At 44.7% G+C, this 25,731-nt stretch overlaps 1 protein-coding gene across 1 annotated transcript in view; it reads right to left on the bottom strand.

Moving 5' to 3' along the window:
* The window catches only part of LOC126107781 (E3 ubiquitin-protein ligase TRIM37-like), a 239,625-nt gene extending 214,440 nt beyond the window's left edge, over window positions 1-25,185 (bottom strand). The window contains exon 1 of the mRNA XM_049913342.1: window positions 25,102-25,185. Within this exon, the coding sequence (XP_049769299.1) occupies window positions 25,102-25,185 (84 nt within the window). The remainder of the gene's footprint in view (window positions 1-25,101) is intronic.
* Window positions 25,186-25,731: the final 546 nt, after the last annotated feature.

The following is a 25,731-nucleotide window of genomic DNA, read 5'->3' as shown; positions in this document are numbered from 1 at the left end:
AGCAACGAATGCTGGAATTTGCACGCCATTACCGCAAATGGACTGACTGGTGACAGGTGGCCTGTTCATATGTACCACGTTTCATGCTGCATCGGACAGACGCCCGTTGGGGTGCGTACGTCTGAAAGCAAATGCCATGCAACAATCGTCAATTGGGTGCAGGCAGGAGGGCAGACACTGGGTGAAATTGTCATTCTAGAAGACACAGAGGAGCAACACAAGTATGAACATATCCTTGGGGATCATTTCTACCTCTACAAGCAGCTTGTTTTTTGTTCGATGAGATTTTGGGATTGCAGCCGGATCACGTTGACTTCTTGCCACGGTATTTCGGCTGGCAATCGTCCAGTCATCTTCAGGTGAGTGTCCGTCACTGGAGACTGCAAGTTCCCGGAGTCAACTTTATAGCAAAAAATTGGCGCGAAAACGCATGCGCATTGGCCTCCGTCACCGGAGCGTCCTCTTTTGAAATCCGCGCCCTCTGGAGGTACTGTTCTATCTGTGGAGCGCAGGTGCATGCGTAAAGGTGAAAACTACATGTCCGCCGTCTGTCGGAATGCGCGCCCGTGTCGCTATAAACAGACGTCAGATGTCGCCAGACGTGTCATTTTGAATAAACTGTTTCTCTCAGAGGAAATTAGAGAGATCACCGGGTCCCAAGCCTTGTCCAGTTGAAAACGGCCATCACGATTTATAAGATTTTGCTCTAGGCGTATCTCCATAGATTCTTTAATTACTGAATCCCAAAAAGTTTTCACTGAGGCCAAAATTTTTGTGGCAGAAAAATCCATAGCATGTCCTGTGGTAATACAATGCTCTCCTCTCCAACCCACGCCCTCTGCCGCGCCTTCACTGTTGTGTCCCCCCCCCCCCCTACCCTCTATCTCTACACCCTTCATCTCCTTTCCCAAGGTGGCTTCCGTCAACTCCCCCTCCCGAGTGATGTACTCTCTCCCTCCATTTATCTCTCCTATCAACTCTGATCCTCATCTCCACCTCCTTTCCTCTGTCCTTTTTCTGGGCTCCCTCTCCCCCCTCCTTCGATCCTGTTCTTACCCCACCTACCCTCTCTCTGCCTCCCTTCTCTCCCAAGTCCTTTTGCATTTCCTTTCTCTGCCTTTCCCCATTCCCCCTCGCGTCTGCCCTGCACCCCCCTTCTGAGTCCTCTCCCTCCTCGCCCCCCTTTGTTTTTCCTCTCCTCCTCCCTTTTTCCCCCTCATCTGTCCAGGTCACCCCCCCCCCCCCCCCCCGCCCCCCCCGATCTGCCCTTGTCTGTGGTGTGTCATCTTCATGCCGACTTTTTAGTGCAGTGTTTCCAGTGATTGTTAAGTGTTGCCCGTCTTTTCCGAAGAGTTGCGAACGGACATCATACTGTCGCTGGGTGTGATTTTTTACATCTCTTGCGAACAGAAACCAGACTGTCGCTGTGTTTTTTAATTGTCTGTCTACTAGTTTCCCTGTCTGCTTCCTGTGTATTTTATTATCATCGCCCACCATTTGTTTTATGATTTAACTTCCCACAATTTTCCGCCGTTTTACAATTTACGTCACCGTTTTATCGCCTGCTTTTCTTTTTTCTTATCGTCTTATGTTTTAAAAATTCTATAGGCTGAAGAGCTCAGCTACGGCCGACTTACTGGGCTGTGAAAGGCGAGTGTGGCATTCATGTTCAACGCACGTTTAATGTGCTGTGAGTGTCGTCTGACCGATGTAAGCTTTGCCACACTGGCAAGGAATTTAATAGATCCCGGCCTTCCGCAGACCCAGATCGTCCTTTACTAAATCGAGAAGGGCACTAATCTTCGCCGGTGGCCGAAAGATTACTTTAACTTGGTGTCTCCTTGGGATCCTACCTATTTTAGATGAAAGGTTTCCGGCGTATGGAAGGAACGCTCTGGACTTGAATAGCTCCTTATCTTCTTGTGTTGTGGATGGTCACGTTTCTTCCTTCATAGCGTTGTTCTAATCTGATGTGGAGAGTAACCATTACCTCTGAACACCGACTCTAAATTTTTTTTGTTTTGTTTTCTTTATTGTGATTTTAATACCAGTATAACAGGTAGGCTGGCAGCAGCACAATACGCCGCTCTTCAGCCAAAGATAGTACAATGAGAAAACAGAGAAGACACATGGGTTGGAACAAAACGGCGGAGAAAAACGGTAGACACATGAACAAAAAAAAAAAAAAAAAAACCACATGAAGCCGTTCACACTCGATGACAATCCACACTACAAACTGTTGACACGAAGCACAAACACTGAAGATGTCGATGGCACTGGTGAACGATGGAGTGTAACGGTGAACACTAAACACGAAGGCACACACGAGACACTGATGGCGATGATCTCCGGCGCACGAATGTCTACTTAGTGTGTGCGAGTCCAGGGACCTGCCAAGAGGGGAGGAAGGGTGAGGTGGGGGAGAGGGGAGAACAAGGATGCCAATGCCTGAGGAGATGGGGGAGGAGGAGAGGGACAGGGAAGGGGAAGCCCGGGGGAGGAGTGGGGAGAAATGGAGGAGGGAGGGAAGAGGGAGAGAAGGGTGGGAGGGTGCCCAAAGGAGCAAACACAGGAAGACGGAGGAAGGATCAAAGTTGGTAGGAGGGGTAGATGGAGGGGAGGATGGCATCATCAGGGAGAGGGAGCTGGCGGAAGCCACCTTGGGAGAGGGTAAGGAGGGTGGAGAGATGGAGACCGGGTGGGATGTGGGAATACAGGCGCGGTAGTGGGCAGGGGCGGGAGAGGATGGGCGAGACAAGCGGGTGAGGAGGATCGAGTTTGCGGGAGGTGTACAGGAAAGGAAAAGGAGGAGGTGGGGGAACGGAATGAGATCGTACAGGATCCACGTGGGGGAGTGGAGACGGATGCGATAGATGAGGCGGAGAGCATGGCGTTCAAGGATTCGAAGGGATTTATAAAAGGTAGGGGGGGCGAAGATTCAGGCCGGATGGGCGTAACAAAGGATAGGGTGGATGAGGGATTTATAGGTGTGGAGGATGGTGGAGGGGCCCAGACCCCACGTACAGCCAGAAAGGAGCTTGAGGAGGCGGAGTCAGGAGCGTGCCTTGGCTTGGATTGTCCAGAGATGGGGGGTCCAGGAGAGGCGATGGTCGAGGGTGACGCCAAGGTACTTAAGGGTGGGGCGGGTGAGGGCGATAGGATGGCCATAGATGGTGAGATAGAAATCAAGGAGGCGGAAGGAAGGGGTGGTTTTGCCTACAATGATCGCCTGGGTTTTGGAGGGATTGACCTTGAGCAACCACTGGTTGCACCAAGCAGTGAACTGGTCAAGATGGGATTGGAGAAGGTGTTGGGAGCGCTGCAGTGTGGGGGCAAGGGCAAGGAAGGTGGTGTCATCGGCAAACCGGAGAAGGTGAACGGTGGTTGACGGCGGCCGCATGTCCGCTGTATATAAAAGGTACAGAAGGGGAGAGAGGACAGAGCCTTGGGGCACACCGGAGGAGGGAAAAAAGGTGTAGGAATCCCTGTTATGGATGGTGATGTAGGAAGGACGGAGGGAGAGAAAGGAGCCGATCAGACGGATGTAGTTAATGGGAAGGGCGAAGGTTTGGAGCTTGAAGAGGAGACCTGAATGCCATACACGGTCATAAGCACATTTGAGGTCCAGGGAGAGGAAGATTGCGGAGCGACATGAATTAAGCTGTTCGGAAAGGAGATGAGTGAGGTGAAGGAGAAGGTCGTCGGAAGAGGACGACGGCTGAAAGCCACACTGGGTAACGGGAAGGAGGCGGTGCTGGCGGAGATGCTGGTGGATGTGGCAGGTGAGGATAGATTCCAGGACCTTGCTGAAGACCGAGGTAAGGCTGATGGGACGGTAGGAGGAGACGGCGGACGGTGGTTTACCAGGTTTAAGGAACATCAGGATACGGGAGGTTTTACACAGGTCGGGGTAGTAACCGGTGGACAGGACTACACTGTAGAGCCTGGCCAGGTTGGAGAGGAAAGAGACAGGAGCTTCACAAAGGTGACGGTAGGTGACACGATCGTGACCAGGAGTGGTGTTGTGTTTTGTGCGGAGTGTAGCAATGAGATCCTGTGTAGTGATAGGGGCATTGAGTTCCGTGTGTGCAATGTTGTCCAAGTACTGGAAACCAGGTGCGAGGGGAGGGACAGAGATGTCAGTTTGATCGCGGACATCTGGGAAGAGGGAGTAATCGAACTGGGGATCATCGGGGATTGAAAAGACATCAGAGAGGTAAGAGGCAAAGTGATTGGCCTTACTAAGGGTGTCAGGAAAGGGGTGATCATCATGGAGAAGAGGATAGTAGGGGGAGGGTTTAGTTCCGGTAAGGCAACGGAAGGCTGACCAGAACTTGGACGAGTTTATAGGTAGGGTAGCATTTAAACGGGTGCATGTCTGTGGCCAGTCCCGGCGTTTCTTAGCTGCGAGCAAATTTCGAATGTGTCGCTGGAGTTGCCGGTGGCGTCGGAGTGTGTCCGGGTCACACGTGTGGAGGAAGGCACGGTAGAGACGGCGGGATTCATGGAGGAGGCGGACGGCCTGTGGGTGTAAGGCAGGACGGTGGGGGTGGATGGAGACAGTAGGGACGTGGGCCTCCACGGCCTCAGACAAGGTCTGCTGGAGAAAGAAGGCGGCATGGGTAACATCGTCAGGGTGGCTGTAGGTGAAGGGGTGGCAATCGACCTGGGTGGAGAGGGTATCCCGGTAGGCATTCCAGTTGGCACAGAAATAGTCATGGACGTACTTTGGGGGAGGGTCATTACGAGGGTCAGGGTGGGGGCGACGACCGTCTGAAACGGTGAGGAGGACAGGGAGATGGTCGCTACCAATAGGCTCCAGGACATCCACCGTTATGCGGTCAAGGAGGTTAGGGGAGGAAAGGATAAGATCGGGAGTGAAGTTGGATTCGGGACAGGTGTGCTGGGGGATGGGGATGATGTCGCCTTGAAGGGACGAGAGGAACCGATGCCACCGCCGTAACTGGGCGGCGGAACGACTATGGATGTTGAGGTCTGCGGCGATCACGTAGGAGGAGAAGGTACGGTCAATGTGGGAGAGGAAGTTGAAGGGAATAGGGGCGTTAGGGCGGATGTAGATGGTGGCGCAGGTGACGGTGAGGCAGGGGAAGAAGAGACTAAGGATCAGGTGTTCGGTGGGGTCGGGAAGGAGAGGTTGGAGCTGAACTGGGATCTGGCGGTGGTGACCAATGGCAACTCCGCCACGCACAATCGGGAGGGGATTATCGGAGCGGTGAAGGAGGTAAGGCGACGTGTGGACGGTGTGATGGGGTTGGAGGAAGGTTTCATTGAGGAGGAAGGCATCCACGCGGTGGGTGGCAAGGGTGTGCAGGAAGAAGTTCTTGTTGGCGGGAAGGGAGCGGATGTTGTTGAAAAGAATATGGTGATGTCGCGCCATGACAGGGATTTAGACAAGGGTGTCAAGACGGGAGAAGGTGAATTGGGCCTGGTTGTTGGAGTAGGTGGCATACATTTTTAAGTGGAAAATGGAACGGGCGGCGAGGGAGACCTGTTGGAGGGTGTGAGGACGCTGGAAAGGGTGGACGTTTTGTAGGACAATGGTGAGGAACCTGATGATGTCCTCAGCGGTGGGGGGGGGGTGGGACGAAGGGAATTGGCAGGAGGGGTAGGGGCGCCCAGAGGGCGGATAGGGACGGTGAGTTCAGGTGTGGTCAGAGGGGGTCGGGTTTTACACTTTTGGGAGTAGGTGGGATGGAGGAGATTGCAGGTATTACAGGAGGGAGGGGATTGAAGATTAAGGCAGTGCCGGAGGAAGTGCGCTTGCCTACAATGCGGGCAGGTGGGGGCCTCGCGGCACTCGGCTGTTGCGTGTGCGTTATAGCGCAGACACCGACTCTAAATGGTCCAGCTCCTTTGTAAGGCTGTCTCCATCAGAAACAACATGTGGTAAAGCTCACATCGGTCAGACGACACGTAATTAAAGAATCTGTGAAGATACGCCTAGCGCAAAATCTTATAAATCGTGATGGCCGTTTTCAACTGGACAAGGCTTGGGACCCTGCGATCTCTCTAATTTCCTCTGAGAGAAACAGTTTATTCATAATGACACGTCTGGCGACATCTGACGTTGGCGCGCATTCCGACAGAGGTCGGACATGTAGTTTTCACCTTTACGCATACGCCTGCGCACCACAAATAGAACAGTACCTCCAGAGGGCGCGGATTTCAATAGAGGACGCTCCGGTGACGGAGGCCAATGCGCATGCGTTTTCGCGCCAATGTTTTGCTATAAAGTTGACTCCGGTAACTTGCAGTCTCCAGTGACAGTCACTCACCTGAAGATGGCTGGACGATTGCCAGCCGAAATACCGTGGCAAGAAATCAACGTGATCCAGCTGCAATCCCGAAATCTCATCGAATATTCAGTACACCGGGAAAACTTCAAGAATCACAGCTTGTTTTTTCTCAACACTAGGGCATCTACCAGCAAGACAAAACAACATGTCACACAGCTCGCAGTGTTTGCGTGTGATTCGAAGAGCACCAGGATGAGTTTGCCGTACTCCTCTGGCCACCAAACTTCCCGGATTTAGCCGCATGGGGTAGCTGTCCGGTCTCAGGCGCTTTGCACCGGTTCGCGCGGCTCCCCCCGTCGGAGGGTCGAGTCCTCCCTCGGGCATGGGTGTGTGTGTTGGCCTTAGCGTAAGTTAGTGTAAATTAGGTTAAGTAGTGTGTAAGCCTAGGGACGATGACCTCAGCAGTTTGTTCCCATAGTCGTTACCATAAATTTCCAATTTCCCCGGACTTAAACCCAATCGAGCATCTGTTGGACCACCTAGACCGGGCTATTCGCGCCTGGACCCTCAACAGAGAAACATAGCGCATCTGGCTACGGCACTGGAGTCGGCATGGCTCTACATCCCTTTCGTTACCTTCCAGAATCTCACTGACGCTCTTCCTGTAGGTCTCGCAGAGCTCCTTGCTGAAAAAAGTGGTTTTTCAGGCTTTGGACATGTGGTCACGTTAATGTGGCTGGACAGTACATACACACGTAGCGAAACATAAGAAAAGATCACCAAATTTTAAAGTGCCCTTTTATAAAGGCGGATGGAATTTGCAAATACATTTGGCAACGAACCTACTCATAGAACTAAGAGCTATTCTAACCTGGAACCATCAACAACTTGATCCCATATTTTTAGGAGAAGAAAGCTCACTTGCAAGACATCAGCCCCAGCACTCGATACCGAGCGAAAATTTCGGCCGTAATTCTGAAATTACGCGGATATGACCTTCTGAAGGTTCAGCTAGTAAACATATGAGCTCACTGTTTGCCACTCGCTCGCTCCACTGCATCCGCATAATGCCCTAGCGCGAATTACGATGCACTGGAGTGACCAGGAGGCTTGTGAAATACTGTTTTCAAACTGGTAACATAGTTTGTTCACTGTATTAAAGAGCAAGGTTTCTAACTTGGGGCTGGTGCCAGGGTTATTACGTTCTGAACGTTTTTACGTTGCGATTCACAAATGCAATTTAAGTTAGTGAAACAAGTGAGTGTATTATTAAAGAAGTAACATAGTGCTATTTGATTATTAATATAGCTGTTGTACGTGATTTGAATTTTAAAGCTGACACTGTTAAAGTGAAGTAGTTTTGCAAGAGACGCGCTGTTCTTCAACGCTATAGTATGACGACATTCTAAATCGAAAATCATGACTGTAATTTGGTAACAATTCTTCAGTTGCTTACATATATTCATTTCTACTGAGGGAGACCAAGAAAATCTCTGCATCACCCTATCTACCACTGCACCAGGAATTCTGTCATCCACCACAGCAACGATTGCGATCAAGAAGACCAGCAAGTGTTACTGCAGGACAACTCATCGCGGATGGTTTTGATCTAAATGAAAGCTGGAAGCATGAATGGTCAACAAAAACATTGGGAACAAGAGCCCATCACCCGGTCCCACAAAGAAGCCAAAACGTTTTGACCTACCGAGGAACCTCTGGTGCCACCTCAACAGGTTAAGGACTGGACATGGTTATTGTAACTATTTCAGGTACAAATGGGGCTGGATCAGTTCACCAATGTGTGAATGTAATTAAGAAGAGCAGACAATTGAACATCTAGTCCAACGCTGTCCACTTCATTCATACCCTGGAATTCCCGACGACTTGTTCACTCTTACACCCAGCTTAATTAATTGGTTGAAAAGCACAGACTTTATGGTTTAATCTTGTCTTATAACATATGTATATCGTATAAAATCACTTGTCTTATATCACCATACGATTAACTAAATAAATGAATAAGACTGTTAGTGGTAACAATTTCTCTTCTCGTGAACGCCGAGTTGAGAAACCAAGGGCAGCGTACATAACACTTCTGTTTAACCAAACGACAGGCTCACGTTAACAACAGTCGGTGTGACGCAAGGATACGACACGTCACTGCTCGTTTACACAGCCGACTTACCTAAACCAGCCCTTACTGTGCGCCTGCTTCAAATTGCTAACGATACTCTGTCCATAGGTTGTATGCATGGAAGAACCCTGGAGACACTAAAAGGTATCAGATAGATTATATAATGGTAAGACAGAGATTAAGGAACCAGGTTTTAAATTGTAAGACATTTCCAGGGGCAGATGTGGACTCTGACCACAATCTATTGGTTATGACCTGTAGATTAAAACTGAAGAAACTGCAAAAAGGTGGGAACTTAAGGAGATGGGACCTGGATAAACTGAAAGAACCAGAGTTTGTACAGAGTTTCAGGGAGAGCATAAGGCAACAATTGACAGGAATGGGGGAAAGAAATACAGTAGAAGAAGAATGGGTAGCTTTGAGGGATGAAGTAGTGAAGGCAGCAGAGGATCAAGTAGGTAAAAAGACAAGGGCTAGTAGAAATCCTTGGGTAACAGAAGAAATATTGAATTTAATTGATGAAAGGAGAAAATATAAAAATGCAGTAAATGAAGCAGGCAAAAATGAATACAAACGTCTCAAAAATGAGATCAACAGGAAGTGCAAAATGGCTAAGCAGGGATGGCTAGAGGACAAATGTAAGGATGTAGAGGCTGATCTCACTAGGGGTAAGATAGATACTGCCTACAGGAAAATTAAAGAGACCTTTGGGGAAAAGAGAACCACTTGTATGAATATCAAGAGCTCAGATGGAAACCCAGTTCTAAGCAAAGAAGGGAAAACAGAAAGGTGGAAGGAGTATATAGAGGGTCTATACAAGGGCGATGTACTTGAGAACAATATTATGGAAATGGAAGAGGATGTAGATGAAGATGAAATGGGAGATACGATACTGCGTGGAGGGTTTGACAGAGCACTGAAAGCCCTGAGTCGAAACTAGGCCCCCGGAGTAGACAACATTCTATTGGAACTACTGACGGCCTTGGGAGAGCCAGTCCTGACAAAACTCTACCATCTGGTGAGCAAGATGTATGAAACAAGCGAAATACCCTCAGACTTCAAGAAGAATATAATAATTCCAATCCCAAAGAAAGCAGGTGTTGACAGATGTGAAAATTACCGAACAATCAGTTTAATAAGCCACAGCTGCAAAATACTAACACGAATTGTTTACAGACGAATGGAAAAACTAGTAGAAGCCGACCTCGGGGAAGATCAGTTTGGATTCCGTAGAAATACTGAAACACGTGAGGCAATACTGACCCTACGACTTATCTTACAAGAAAGATTAAGGAAAGGCAAACCTACGTTTCTAGCATTTGTAGACTTAGAGAAAGCTTTTGACAATGTTGACTGGAATACTCTCTTTCAAATTCTAAAAGTGGCAGGGGTAAAATACAGGGAGCGAAAGGCTATTTACAATTTGTACAGAAACCAGATGGCAGTTATAAGAGTCGAGGGACATGAAAGGGAAGCTGTGGTTGGGAAGGGAGTAAGACAGGGTTGTAGCCTCTCCCCGATGTTATTCAATCTGTATATTGAGCAAGTAGTAAAGGAAACAAAAGAAAAATTTGGGGTAGGTATTAAAATCCATGGAGAAGAAATAAAAACTTTGAGGTTCGCCGATGACATTGTAATTCTGTCAGAGACAGCAAAAGACTTGGAAGAGCAGGTGAACGGAATGGATGGTGTCTTGAAGGGAGGATATAAGATGAACATCAACAAAAACAAAACGAGAATAATGGAATGTAGTCGAATTAAGTCGGGTGATGTTGAGGGTATTAGATTAGGAAATGAGACAGTTAAAGTAGTAAAGGAGTTTTGCTATTTGGGGAGCAAAATAACTGATGATGGTCGAAGTAGAGAGGATATAAAATGTAGGCTGGCAATGGCAAGGAAAGCGTTTCTGAAGAAGAGAAATTTGTTAACATCGAGTATAGATTTAAGTGTCAGGAAGTCATTTCTGAAAGTATTTGTATGGAGTGTAGCCATGTATGGAAGTGAAACATGGGCGGTAAATAGTTTGGACAGGAAGAGAATAGAAGCTTTCGAAATGTGGTGCTACAGAAGAATGCTGAAGATTAGATGGGTAGATCACATAACTAATGAGGAAGTATTGAATAGGATTGGGGAGAAGAGAAGTTTGTGGCACAATTTGACCAGAAGAAGGGATCGGTTGGTAGGACATGTTCTGAGGCATCAAGGGATCACCAATTTAGTATTGGAGGGCAACGTGGAGGGTAAAAATCGTAGGGGGAGACCAAGAGATGAATACACTAAGCAGATTCAGAAAGATGTAGGTTGCAGTAGGTACTGGGAGAGTAAGAAGCTTGCACAGGATAGAGTAGCATGGAGAGCTGCATCAAACCAGTCTCAGGACTGAAGACCACAACAACAACAACTCTGTCCACCCTGTAGTCATCCCATCGATCCTTCCAACTGCATCTGGGTGGACGACTGCATCCGGCTGAGAGACTCCGTCAGCCACAGATAACGCCAGAAACCTGTTCGTCAAACGAACTGGGGAAGTCCTACGATCGATCCCTCGGAAAGTCTTTCGCTGTCTGCCAGACTTTGGAATGATCTCTCACTCGACCACGGGTGAGTGGTCAACCTCAGTGCAGGCAGTACCCGGGGCGGCCACAGCAATCGACCAATCGGGGGACACGTGAGTCGTGCTCGACGTCCCTCCCGACCCTCCCCCCTCCCCCCTCCCCTCCCCACACACAGTAATGCCCCTTGGCAGCAGCCTCAAGCTGTGTGACCGAAGCAAAAAACTGCCTAGAGCTGTGAGCGAAGGGTCACCAACTCAGCTCGCATCTGTACATAGCAATCTCAGTGCCTATCCATTTCTGAAATCACTCCTGTTTGAAACTCGTAAAAATATGTAATAAACGAAACGCTGTACTCGCCTTATTAGCAGCAGGATCTCGAGGGGCTCTGTCACTTACGATCTAACCGACGCTGAGCTGTTCTAAGCAAAACAAACAAAAGCCCTTACGATACGAGGGTGGACACAAGTGTTGATAGCAACGGCGGTGCTCTACGGTACACTGTTATTAAAATAAGCGGTTGTTCCTAGTAAGCACTCAAACACTCAAGAAATTAGAAAAATATACCAGTAACTGCTCAGGTAACCGAAAATAGGTCGCTCCTGTTTGAAGCTCGTAAATGTATGTAATAAACGAAACGGTGTACTCACCTTACTAGCAGCAGGAACTCGAGCGGCTCTGTCACTGATGGTCTAACCGACACTTTTGATGCTGGAGGATCAGGAATTGGTGATCGTGTGTGACGGAACATGGTGCGGAGATACCGTGTCTGTTTGGACGTCGGTGTTCGTCAAATCGAATGCTACATGTGAATGGACCCAGACGACAAGCAGCAGGAGTAAGCGAGAAACTTGAGTTCGTATGGCAAACTTCACCTTCTTGATCCCACTAAAAGTCCTCAAACTTCATAAAGGGAATTTAGTTAGGCCTGTATCTCGTATTTCGCTAAAGTTCCCAAGTCGTCAGCCAAGTAACAGCTTCGACCACATGCGGCCTTTTGACAGCTTAAAAGACGAGTAGGACACTAGTCGTAACATCGCAAGAGGACAAAGGTGTTATTCAATTGATAACGTGGGAAGTTTTCGCAAGATTTCGACTAGTGTGGTAGCGTTGAGAAGGCGGAATACAGTTGTTCTGGAACACTTCGAACAAATGATATCGGGTGACGGCAGTGTTGTGCTCGGATTTAATGCGCATAACAACATGTTTATTAGCACCTATGAACTAAAATTTACAGCTTGTCGGTCAATAAATTGCAGAGAATAGTCAGCTAATACAACAATTAAAAATAAAGAAAAGAAAATTACGATGGGATATATATGCACAAAAATGAGCTCAGAAATGTACAAAGAGCTATAGAATTAAATTATAGCAAGGCCTGCTCTTAGGACGAGTCTTATCAAAATTGTTAATCGCCCTTTCAACTTTTGGCTGCAGTCGTACGAAGTAGAAAGCAAATGCTCAGCCCAATTCCACTTTCTGGAAAAAAGCTGCTCAGCTGGTTATAACACACTACGTTGTCTGTCACTTAAAGTTCATCTTCACAATTTTGGTGCGAGTTAGTTCAGGCACAAGCTATATTTTCAGGCCGTAAGCTTATTTTCCGGTCTATATGCACTGTTAATTCAGAAATTTCACGTAGTACAGTGTTATACAAAATAAGAATCTTACAGTGAGACTTAAGTACATATACTCTCTCGTCTGTTGATACGAACATATAAAAATAAGAATAATAAAATGTGTTAACAGAGAAACATTATTCAACACCTTACAAAAATATGGAGCTGACAACAAATCAGTTGAAATCATAAAAGACCACCATGAGGGAATGAGGCTAGCCACGGCTTCTTACAGGACCAGCCCCATACCCAGTCTCTGTGCTGATGCTGCGGAACTGCCACACACAATCTGCGGCAAGTCCTCGTAGTACATCAGACATGTAGGATTTTCACTGTTCCTAATTCACCGTATAACATACTGTTGCCCAGACATCTACGGAAAGCTTTTCCTCCAGTCGTCCACGAACATTAAGGCCGTCTGGGATCTGCGTGACCGCGCTGCTGCTACGGTTGCAGGTTCGAATCCTGCCTCGGGCATGGATGTGTGTGATCTCCTTAGGTTAGTTAGGTTTGAGTAGCTCTGAGTCTAGGGGACTGATGACCTCAGATGTTAAGTCCCATAGTGCTTCGAGCCATTTGATCTGCATGAAGCGTGTGCTGGAGTAACTTATATGGAGCAAGTACAACCCCAAGGCAGTGCTTTAGCCGATTGCCGCTCAAGTCACTGCAGAACTCCGGAATAATTTTTGAATTAGTGCAGTACACGAGAGGCTGCACTTCTTCATCTGATTTTAATACAATATTTTATGACATTTTAACTGAGCAGCACAACTATATGGCTACATTTACAGAGAGGTCTAACCAGGTTGCTTTGTTTTTTTTTTTTTCCTTCCCTGATCGTGTCCTCAAGATCCAACAGCCTCAAGATCTGTCTTTGATACGGAATTATATGCCACCTTGCAGGAAATGGAACAGATGAGATGTGTTACGAGTGCAAAATTTCTCATTTGTTCCGACTCCCTGAGAATCCTTCACTCACTTCAACACTTGAAACCAGCTGATAAAGTAGTCCAGAATATTCAACACGCCCTCCTGCACCCACGACGGTAGTAGAAGGAGGTGTCTTTCCGCTAGGTGGCTAGAGACGTGGGTACTAAAGTGAACGAAATTGCAGCTGTAGCAGCCAAGGAGGCATGCCACAATCATCAGATAAGCAATGAGCCAACCCTCTACATGCTGTCACATCGCTGTTGAGGTACAAAGAGTTATGCTTCGATGGGAAAAAGGAAGGTTGGAAGGGACAGACAATAAGCTGCGTCTGATAAAGTCCACAACATGGCTGTGACGTACGTTCTTCCAGCTACGCAGGCGGATTGAGGTCCTTCTCACTTGTCTTTGCATGGGACACAGCCCTATAAGGCAACGGCTTCTTCCTCCGACGAGGATCCACTAATGTGTGGTGTTTGTGGCGTACAGATCACATAGCACCACATTTAACTGGACTGTGTTTTATTTTAAGATCAGAGCGCAGCAGATCATCTGCTGACAGATTTGCCCTCTACTTTACTTTACTTGACTATCAAAGGGATGAGGGGCGACTTTCAAGGCTTTCTGAATGTTGTGATATGTCTCCTAAAATTTTAGAGAAAAGTTTGTAATGTGTTGTCAAGGTGTTGTCAAGGCGCTGGCTCATCCACGTTTTTTGTAAGCGTCCAGCCAGTCACATATCCTTGTGTAATTATTTTAGCTCTTCTCTTATGTTACTTTTGTTTTAGTTACATTTCCATCGCATTTCAAACGATTTTACTTTATGTTCAGGCATGTGAGATGGTGTGATTGTGTGGGTGACTGTGAGTGAGGTTGGGAGAGCGTCAGTGCAATTCTGTAGATTTAATCCTCTTTGTTTGACGACATTTTTAGCCAATTTAACCATATTCTTTCCCACAAGCGCGCGCACACACACACACACACACACACACACACACACACACACACACACAGGTTGCCCTGAGCCAGGAAATTGAATGCTTCTCGGCAGCTACTAAAGTGGAAAAAAGTTATTTGATTGCTGAAAAAGAAATACTTACTTGGATCTATGGAATCGCTTGTTTCCGTTACTAATTGTGCGTTGACATTTGAAAGCTTTAACAGATAATACACCACTGAAATGGCTCCTGGGCCTTAAGGATCCGCCAGTTACCATCTGCCCCACAAAGCTAATACATATGGTACCAGGCTCATGCGAGTTCAAACTGTTCCATGCCGGGAAACCTGTTTTGAGTGTCCTAGTGAGGCAATTGCTAGTGATAATGAGTTCTTCCAAAAAGTCGGGACGCACTGGTCCTTTCCAGTAACAGATCATTTAATCATCATCTGTACCTATTATGACCGATGACATCTCAGTAACATACAGAGTTTAGAACTACGAGGGCAAGGGTTGCTGATCAGTGGTACCAGCTGCAATATTTCTGAACCCACCTTCCGATTTCCCCACCATCATATTCGGAACAACACTGTGAATCACCTCCTCGCTATTATACTTACCAGACCTTCCCATCCAAATTGTTTCTAGGGAAAACAACATGTCTAAATGGCTCCGTAGCCCTGTCTTCCAGCTGGCCTGGAATAGATGCTGGCTGCTCAGAGTAGCTTCTAGGGCATAAGAAGAAACACCATACTGAAAATTGGAGCTAAAACTTTGGTCGCTTCACAGTATTGGTGATAGTAAGTATTATTTATTGCTTCCTCAAGTGTAGACTTTGTAGAGTTTGCCAGATCCCACCCTCACATCCTTTGTTCTGCAGGTCCACGCTAATAGTGTCGACACGAGTAGAAGTGGCTGAGCCTTGGAGTATTGAAGTGAGGTATTGCAGAAATCAAGAATCAAAGACTCGTTGTCCTAGTCCATGAACGTGAAATGGTGCAGATAGTGTCAAGATAAATATGAAGAGTGTTGGCATACAGCAGCTAACTTGGAATTTGTACTCTGGGCTTGTGTTCTGATTGGGAGTTTGTAAAATGTAAACCTTAAAGGCAACAGCTCCTGTGTTTCAGCCAGACTTTAACCTGTCAGAAATTCAGTGGAGCAAATTATTCCAAGAGGGGAGGAGTGTAGCGATATGTACTCAACCTGGGACCCAATGTCTAAATCCGGGCAATGGGGCAAAAACTTGCGTTTCGTGATATTATGGCGGCGCATGGTAGACTGCATACATGTCCTCAGCTACAGCAACACTTGCCTTGCCGTGTATAAAAGCTTGCTGTCTATGCCGGCTGAGGATGTCACCGTAACTGAGATTCGAATCGGTGTCTGTTGTGGGTTGGCTTCTGCTGCAAGGTCGATATATTCTGCATGAAGAACCTCTCCACTCAGAGAAGATAGGTGTTTGGCGTGCGTTGTCCGGCATGTGCATTATTGGCCTCACATTTTCCAATTACAGATAGAGGTCTTTGATTCTTTCTACGCACAATTAACAGATGCAGAGAAGCTGTATGCAGTATTCCAACAAGATGCAGTAACGGCTCACACATCCAGCCACATCACCGTATTCCCTGAAGACAGGCGTCTCGTCCCCAAGGTCCCCAGACTTAACATCGTGTGACTTTTATTTACGGGGCACGCTAAAAAGCAAAGTCAATGCTTTAGATCCTCACACAATAGATAATCTTAAATGAAACATTACTAGAGAAATTAAGAATATCACACTTGCGGAATTACAGCGTGTTGCTGGTAACATCATCACACGAAGTCAGCAATGCTGTGACGCCCATGGCCGCCACTTCCAGCACCTCTTATAAACAGGTAACCACATGTTTTCAACGTTACTATTATCTATTCCTTTTTAGTTAGTTCATTGTTACTTGTATCTCGGACGTGAGGCGTACCGGTTTTATGTGGGAAACTCTGCATAACAAGGAATCCTTATCCATAAATGCAAAACACTGGCGCGACCATACTGTAATTACACCAGAACGCCCTTGTGTTTCAGAATGATTTTCGTTAAATACAGCCAGACAATCAAGCGAAATAGTAGATAAGGGAAGGGGAATAGGAAAGTCTTGGAGCAAAATATAACAATGAGAAATGCAAATTTAGAAGAAATGAAGAAGTTTATGAAAGAATAGAACGAATATATTACACAATAAGAAAGAGTTGTATTCTGTGGACATCTAAAAAAGCTAGATAAGAAAGAAAGAATTTTTGATTTTTTTGACGAAGAACCAAGAAGGTCTGTGACATGGATCAAAGATATTTAATCGCGCTTGTGAGAAATGGAAATAATGGAGGAATAAACACTCAAAAGAAAAAAAGTTCAGAGCAAAAATGAAATGTTTCAAGGGCTTCCAGGTAAAAACAAAGTAAAAGACGAGGGTAATGTGGACATAAGAAAGAAGAGAATAACATAGTGAATGAATGACAAACTACTAGAAAGGAAGGAGAAAAGAAAGAAGACATCAGTTATTTCATTTGATCCTCAAAAGGCCTAACGAATAAAAAACCGCTAACTTTAAATGTAATCATTTTAGTTTAACCTCGACAGTGACTGTTACGAGTATCAGTATGAAAATATTAATTACTGTCAACACGTCACATTTATTATTTTCCCCACCATGCGTTTCGGAGGATTAACATCATGGATTTAATACACTAATAAAACATTCTCGCTTTGTATATACGAATTTTTGTGAGCAAATTGTGACGCTATCTAGCAGCAGAAGATAAAAACTATTTTGCTACAAGGTTCAAATTTATGTGGATACATCGATCGCATCAGAGAACATTAATTGAAATGTAAATACCTTTCAGTAATCTTACGCTCCTTTTGGGGTCAATCTGCATCACATATACATTCTGTTAACTTATTTAAGCAAATATGGCGTGTTATGTGTAAACATGTGCGAAGAACGTGTAAAATAGTAATTCCACCATCATGCCATCTGTGTGTGTGTGTGTGTGTGTGTGTGTGTGTGTGTGTGTGTGTGTGTATGTGTGTCTGTGTCTGTGAAAGCGGGGAAGGGGAGGATGGAAGGAAGGGAGGGAGGGGGAGAGAGAGCGAGAGAGAGAGAGAGAGAGAGAGAGAGGGAGGAAGGAAACACACAACACATGTAGACTGTAACAGAGTTGTGGGTTGTCACAGATATGATTGCATATGCTTTCATTTGTGACTAGGCTTATGGCCCGACTTTCACGCATGTAGGTCGCTACAGGTGATAGTGGTATTTTCCCAAATACCTGTCACCTGGGAGATAATTGCTATGGTATATAATGTATCACAGGCTGAGGCAACAATATTGGTGATTCATTTTTGATGTTGTGCTGCTTTATGTTATGATGGTTGCTATTAATGAGATGATTTTGACTGGTAAGGCTTTGGGAACAAATTATCGTGGAGCGACAGTACCAGTAATGTAAATTTAACGGTATGTTGCTGGAAGAGTGGCGGTATTGTATTGATGTTGGACGCAGCTCTGCGAGTGGGGAGGCATAGGTTGAGAGAGGTGGGCTATCGGATAACGAGTTCATATCGGTCGATGAGGATAAGAAGTGAGAGAAAGAGTTCTGTCAATCTGTTTCTTGCTAACAACTGGAATCGTATACAGTTTGATGGGAAGTACTCGTATTTTGAATCGTACCAAAAGCATGTATGAAAACTCGTGACTTTCACTAAGTTGGACGAAAGAAGTACTATGAATTTACGATGAAATCCAGACCATCAGCTGCTTACAGGCGTTGATAAATAGCAACGGGAACAGTTGAAAATGTGTACCCTGACTAGGACTCGAACAGAGGAAGGTTGTAAGCACTTCTGACCCAGATTTCAAATTTCTACGTGACAATAGGAGAAAAATTACCGCGTTTCGAAAAGTGATGCTATAATCGTGTTATGCAGTATAATTCACGTTTGCATAGAGTTATTCTGTTTGAGGAATTTGATTGAAACTTTTGGAAACAATGAGCCTACATTTTAAAACGCATAGAGGAAGGTAGGCCTGTGATTGTTACGTTAAGAACAAACCAAGACTAACTATTACGCACCACAGAATTGTTATATTCGTATCAAAGAAATGTATATAGGTGATGAGCCATTTTCGATCCAATTGAATGTAGTATCCAACCGAATGTAGTACACGCTGTCCTATTCACCATTGTTCCGTACTAAAAACGGAAAATATAAAGTCGTCGGAGGAGAGGGACGAGGACAGCATTGTGAATACCACGAATTCGACGGAAGATAAGGATGCGTCGTCGTCGAGTTATGCAACGTGAAAACATACGTTGTAAGCTGTCTTCATCTTTTGTTTTTGCTTTGTACTAACACATCTCCGAAGACATCAGAGCCGCCAGTTATTACGTTACTTTATCATCGTGCCACACTCCACAGACGCGCAATGACTGAAAATTTGTCAGTACTATCTTATATTGTGTATCTGCAAGATCCGTCCCATATCTTCTGAGGGTACCTTGAGTACTATACCTACTTATAGTTTTACGACAGTATACAAAGTTCGTGGTAAAAATTCAAATTCTTGACATAGTAATGGCTAAAAGGAAAACACTCTATCAACTGACACATGAGGATAGTGGAGGAGATGTGTACTTCTGTTTAGCACTGACACGAAAGGGCGTGGTGACTAAGTGTAATCGTAGAAAGCACAGCCTACACGATCCAGTGAGTCAGAAACAAAACATTCACTATAGAACTGTTATTTTCAAATGTGTTTCAAATCCGTGAATGAAGACATCTGAGAATCATGATGAGCATGACGTCTGGACCTGTAATGTTATCCGACGTGTCTACTTCTAGCGCTTTCTCCTAACGGAGGACGTCTTTATTTGTGACCACGAAGTGAAGCTAGGCCATTCTACTTTCTTCCAAATACTAAGAATTATGTAAGTTGTATAAGGGTTTGAGTTCTTATACCACGGTTGCCTGTTGATCGTAGAATACCAAAAGGAAAAATCTATGAAGCAATTTTGGTTATGAAAAATCTATTCAGATTTGCTGATGCCGTAGCAGTTCATAAACTGAAATAGAAATCCTGGTAAAGAAAACCGCCTTGCCTGATACTAACCTTTTTCGTTATTCTTTATAAATAAAACCTGCCAGAGTCAGCCAGCAGGAAAACAAGCAAGCAAAAAATAAACCTTACAATTAGTGCCTCAGCCATCTCTTGTGTTGCTATAAGAGTCAATTCTGTTTTGACAGCCGATGTTGATCTTTACCAGATTTTTCACCTCTGTTTTAAATACGTTAACTGAAATATGTGGTCACAATTACCAGCGTTATTTCCCCACCCAGGTGATTGTAAATGACAAAGATTGGTACGATGAGACTGAAAAAGAAATATCATATTCTCTGGCCTTCACATTTTCCAGTTTGTATTATCATCGGACCGTTGTGCACTCTACAGAAAACAAAAACTGAGTGTCAAATATTCTCTTCAAGTATTTCTCAAAGAATCTTAATCGTTTCTATGCAAATTCTGGCATAAAATTGACCAAAATTCTAAATTTATATGCATCTATCCTAATGAGAATTAAGACTGCTTTTCATTCCAAAAGGTGCCTAAACATCTATTCATATTGTTTTGTTGAAGCCCTTTGTCTGAACACTGTTTACATGAATACTTGTACGTGCCGCATAGCAGTTGCTGCTGTTGCTTTTATTACTGCAGAAATATGCAGGTTAAAGATTTTGTTCTGAGTCTCAGTGTACTGCGAAACCATCTTATTTCGTGAGTACTTTCTGTTATAAATGGGCAGCGGACGGAATTTTGACGCGTATAACTAATACATACAAATAGCCAAATGATGCATGCTCTTTGCTTCATGTAAACTTTTGTCTGTAAAGTATAGCAATACGTTGATGTAGATTAATCAGCCGAGTGTGCAATAAAATAATCTACAAAAATTTTACGGTGGAGTTGGCACATTAACAAAGTGGAAATTATTTTTTGGTGCAAGGTAAATGCACACAATATGATCCTTCTGTTTGAAACTCATAAACTGTGTTATAAAATTTGTATGTAGTGAGAACTGCGTAAGAAACAAGTCTTCACGTTAGCAAATATTTCGTATTTTTGCGAGACCTGTAGTATCTGGCTGCTTGACGCACCGTAATTGCCGTGTATAGTAACCAACAATGCTCTCTATATACATAGATAATGTGATCAATAGCTAATGCAAAAGTTTTGCTGTATTTTACATATAATAATATAATTTCTCCGCAGGGACTGAAATTTCTAAATACGTTATCGAAAAAAAATCTACCACATTTGGAACGTAAGAGGGGTGATAGATGTCAACAACATTTCGTTTTACTTACAGTTGTTGGAACCTCAGAAGTTTGCTCCATGTTCTCGCGCTGCCACGTCTAGTCTCCTGAAGGAATTGAACTGGTGTAATTTTGTACTTATTTTAACGAATAACTCGTATTTTCATGTACTTGGTAATGTTACAACATCACTTAATTTAGGCATCGACACAAAATGTCAGAGATAATATTTCTGCGAGGTATTCTTTTGTTTCAATAACCAGTAAAGTAACGTAAATGTTTATCTGTACCAAATTCAAGTCACGATTCGGTGAACTATCAGAACACATCAATCGACTGAGTGAGTCTAAGAGAACTAATCATAGCCCCTATATATAGCTATGTAATAAAATTATCTTCCTTTTCTGAGAGATTGTTGGCCCATTGAGACACCAGTTCTATAAACTACGTCGAAGTACAGCGACTTTCATATTTTTACATATTGCAACTAATCTGAGCGTATTTAAGTGCATAAGAAGAAGGTTGGCGTAGATATTTCTCCCTGTGTTGTAACCTTACCATAATGCCGGCACTAAAACAACAGGAGTAAATCTGGAAGAGTTTGTGTAGGTAAACTGCATTACATGGTTAAAAGAGGGCCGGTATTAGTTGAAGTATTTTATACACAGAATGAAAATGCCCATAACAAGTTGAGTAATGGAACACAGGCATCGGTTACCGTTTATTGCTGTAGTATTCAGTCCGAAGACTGTTTGATGCGGGTTTACATTCTAGTCTACACTGTGAACGCCTTTTCACCTCTGCTTAACCACGTATTAACGAACTACAACCATTTAACGCGCTTACTGCAGTTAAGCCTTGGTTTTCCTCTACAGTTTTTGCTCTGCAGACGTCCTTCCACTACTTAGCAAACTCGCGCTTCCTTGATGTCTCAGGAGTTGTCCTTTCAACCTATCGTTTCTTTTAGTCAAGTCATACCTTAAATTTCTTTTCTTTGCATTTCAATTCAGTACTCCTAATTAGTTATCCGATCTATCCCACTAAGCTTCAGTATTTTACTGTAGCACTGTATTACACAACCTTATATTTTGTTCTTGTCTGAATTCGTTTATCGTCCACGTTTCACTTCTGTACAAGACCATACTCCAGAGAAATACGTTCAGAAAACAACTCCTAACACAAAAATTTACTTTCGAGGTCAATAAATTTATCTTATTCAGAAACGATTTTCTTGTCATAGCAAGCTTGCATTTTATGTCGTCTCTACTTTGGCCATCATCAATTATTTTGCTGCCCAAATAGCAAAGCTATTTAAGCTCAATAAAGAACCTCATACAGTGGCAGCTCGGGTGTATGCACTGCAGAACTGCAGCACCCCCTATTTATCGATAACATTTAACACAACGAGCCTTTTTTACTTTGTTTCTTTGTACTTATACAATATGCAATACCCTTGTTCAATGAGCAAAAAAAAAAAAAAAAAAATCTTTGTATGGAATTGTGCGCTTCTCAGTTCAGTTCAAATGGTTCAAATGGCCCTGAGCACTATGGGACTTAACTTCTGAGGTCATCAGTCCCCTATAACTTAGAATTACTTAAACCTAAGGACATTACACACATCCATGCCCGAGGCAGGATTCGAACCTGCGACCGTAGCGGTCGCGCGGTTCCTGACTGTAGCGTCGAGAACCGCTCGGCCACTTCGGCCGGCTCAATTCCAGTGGTTATTTCGCTGTTGTGCGTGTGCACACATACGGGCCTGCACACGAGGCTGTAAGGGAGAGGGAGTACAGCCGCTTTAGCAGTGATAAAAGAAGGGCTTTTTTTTTTACTCCGTGTGTGTTATGCTTTGCAATTCTCTTGAATGACATAAACTGTGGAATTAGGCTATTATCCTGCCTCCAACTAATCTATTTGATCGACTTTTTATGTTTTCTATCTTACATATAACCTTAACTATTCCCTTGCATCCCCAAGAAATACACTCCTGGAAATTGAAATAAGAACACCGTGAATTCATTGTCCCAGGAAGGGGAGACTTTATTGACACATTCCTGGGGTCAGATACATCACATAGACACAGGCAACAGAGCATGCACAATGTCGGCACTAGTACAGTGTATATCCACCTTTCGCAGTAATGCAGGCTGCTATTCTCCCATGGAGACGATCGTAGAGATGCTGGATGTAGTCCTGTGGAACGGCTTGCCATGCCATTTCCACCTGGCGCCTCAGTTGGACCAGCGTTCGTGCTGGACGTGCAGACCGCGTGAGACGACGCTTCATCCAGTCCCAAACATGCTCAATGGGGGACAGATCCGGAGATCTTGTTGGCCAGGGTAGTTGACTTACACCTTCTAGAGCACGTTGGGTGGCACGGGATACATGCGGACGTGCATTGTCCTGTTGGAACAGCAAGTTCCCTTGCCGGTCTAGGAATGATAGAACGATGGGTTCGATGACGGTTTGGATGTACCGTGCACTATTCAGTGTCCCCTCGACGATCACCAGTGGTGTATGGCCAGTGTAGGAGATCGCTCCCCACACCATGATGCCGGGTGTTGGCCCTGTGTGCCTCGGTCGTATGCAGTCCTGATTGTGGCGCTCACCTGCACGGCGCCAAACACGCATACGACCATCATTGGCACCAAGGCAGAAGCGACTCTCATCGCTGAAGACGACACGTCTCCATTCGTCCCTTCGTTCACGCCTGTCGCGACACCACTGGAGGCGGGCTGCACGATGTTAGGGCGTGAGCGGAAGACGGCCTAACGGTGTGCGGGACCGTAGCCCAGCTTCATGGAGACGGTTGCGAATGGTCCTCGCCGATACCCCAGGAGCCACAGTGTCCCTAATTTGCTGGGAAGTGGCGGTGCGGTCCCCTACGGCACTGCGTAGGATCCTACGGTCTTGGCGTGCATCCGTGCGTCGCTGCGGTCCGGTCCCAGGTCGACGGGCACGTGCACCTTCCGCCGACCACTGGCGACAACATCGATGTACTGTGGAGACCTCACGCCCCACGTGTTGAGCAATTCGGCGGTACGTCCACCCGGCCTCCCGCATGCTCACTTTACGCCCTCGCTCAAAGTCCGTCAACTGCACATACGGTTCACGTCCACGCTGTCGCGGCATGCTACCAGTGTTAAAGACTGCGATGGAGCTCCGTATGCCACGGCAAACTGGCTGACACTGACGGCGGCGGTGCACAAATGCTGCACAGCTAGCGCCATTCGACGGCCAACACCGCGGTTCCTGGTGTGTCCGCTGTGCCGTGCGTGTGATCATTGCTTGTACAGCCCTCTTGCAGTGTCCGGAACAAGTATGGTGGGTCTGACACACCGGTGTCAATGTGTTCTTTTTTCCATTTCCAGGAGTGTAGCTTCAAGAGCTAAAGTTTCAACACAGCAGAGGTCCAACACCTGATAGTCTAATATCTCAGTCAGACAATAGGCAACAACAAGAAATACATACATAGCTTTAATTCTGAATGGTTTGAACGGAAAAGTTGGCTTTGTGGCTGAGAAGAAAAATTGCAATTTTTGCTTTCCGTGTTTGATGTTAGGAGAGGATGGAACGTAGACAAAAGATAGTTTTGCAAACATACGCAAAACGGAAAAACTGAAAAGCATGAGATGTGAAAACAGTACGTTGACAATGTAGGTTCACTATCTCTTTTAGGAACAATTAGTATTAACGAGAAAACTGGTGAGGCATACAGACTTTCAATCAATGAGTATAATGTAAAGCATAAAGATTAAAAAGAACTGGGAAAATTTGTCCAAAATAATAAACTACATTTTCTAGTGGGGAAACTTTGAAACTCCCTTACGTGGACATGATGAAGAAGATGATTCGTAAAGTCAGGAGTATTTAGGGGAATACTAAGTTTTGTATCTAAGATACATTCCATTTTGAAGAATCACTTAGAAACCACTCCAGTCTTCAAAGTTGGTTCTAAGGCGATTGAAAGTGAGGTGCTCCGGCTACAAAGGAGACAATAATGGAAATTAGAAAAGCTTCCTTCGTAGCTCTCATGGTTGTGATACAGCAGATACTTTGGAACACATTTACATGGTTCTTATTCCATGGTACGTACTGAATGGAGAAATATTTAAGCATTTTTGGGGATTTTGTTCCCAGAAAATCAAACTGCAGAACGCATATCAAAACATGTTTTAGAATAATAAGACATAAATTTTCAACATAATTAACATAAAAAAAATTCGAGAAAATTTGTAACCTTTAAAAAATAGCCTTACTAAAATTCAGTGAACATAAAACGCAGATCAAACCATCACAGAACCAAAAGGAATTTTAAAATACCCGAATGAGGATAATTCCAAGTTTTGGGTAGAGCTTTCCCATTAGATTATGCCTCACTTTGAAATTATTTACAACCAAAGCCATCTCGACAATTTTGTGTGTTTGAAGTTAATGAATATGTAACAGTAGTCAGAACTGTTGTTTTAAAATTAAGAAACTCAAAGTACCGTGAGAATCCTTCAAAGACACTCGTGGTAGAACCTAAGGAAGTGTGTGACTGTATATTTGTCGATATAATGGTCAGACATTTTTTCACTAAATGCTTAGTAGCTATTAAATTGTTCACGAAGAAATGATTCGCTAGTTTTAAGAATGAATACGCTACATATGAAACAGTACTGATCGCTGGGGCGTATCCCGTCACTGACAAGGAAAAGCTTTAAACTGAACTAAAAGTGTGTTGAAGAATCTGATATTCTTGAACATTGCAAATTAAATGAACTGCTGAAATTTATCTTGGAAAAAAATCTAGCCAAGTTCCTTAGTGAAATTACCAATCCGTCAAAAATCTTCTTGACAATTTGGATAACTACACTAGAGCAGAAGGCTGCTTTTCACCACAGAAAAGAATATAAACTTTTCTAAAATGCACTATGAATTCGGAAAGTTATAAGCTGCTGGCAGTGGTTT

The sequence above is a fragment of the Schistocerca cancellata genome, chromosome 1, assembly GCF_023864275.1.
Source record: "Schistocerca cancellata isolate TAMUIC-IGC-003103 chromosome 1, iqSchCanc2.1, whole genome shotgun sequence".
NCBI classification, from domain to species: Eukaryota; Metazoa; Arthropoda; class Insecta; order Orthoptera; family Acrididae; genus Schistocerca; species Schistocerca cancellata.
This window is presented reverse-complemented; position numbering and strand designations above follow the sequence as displayed.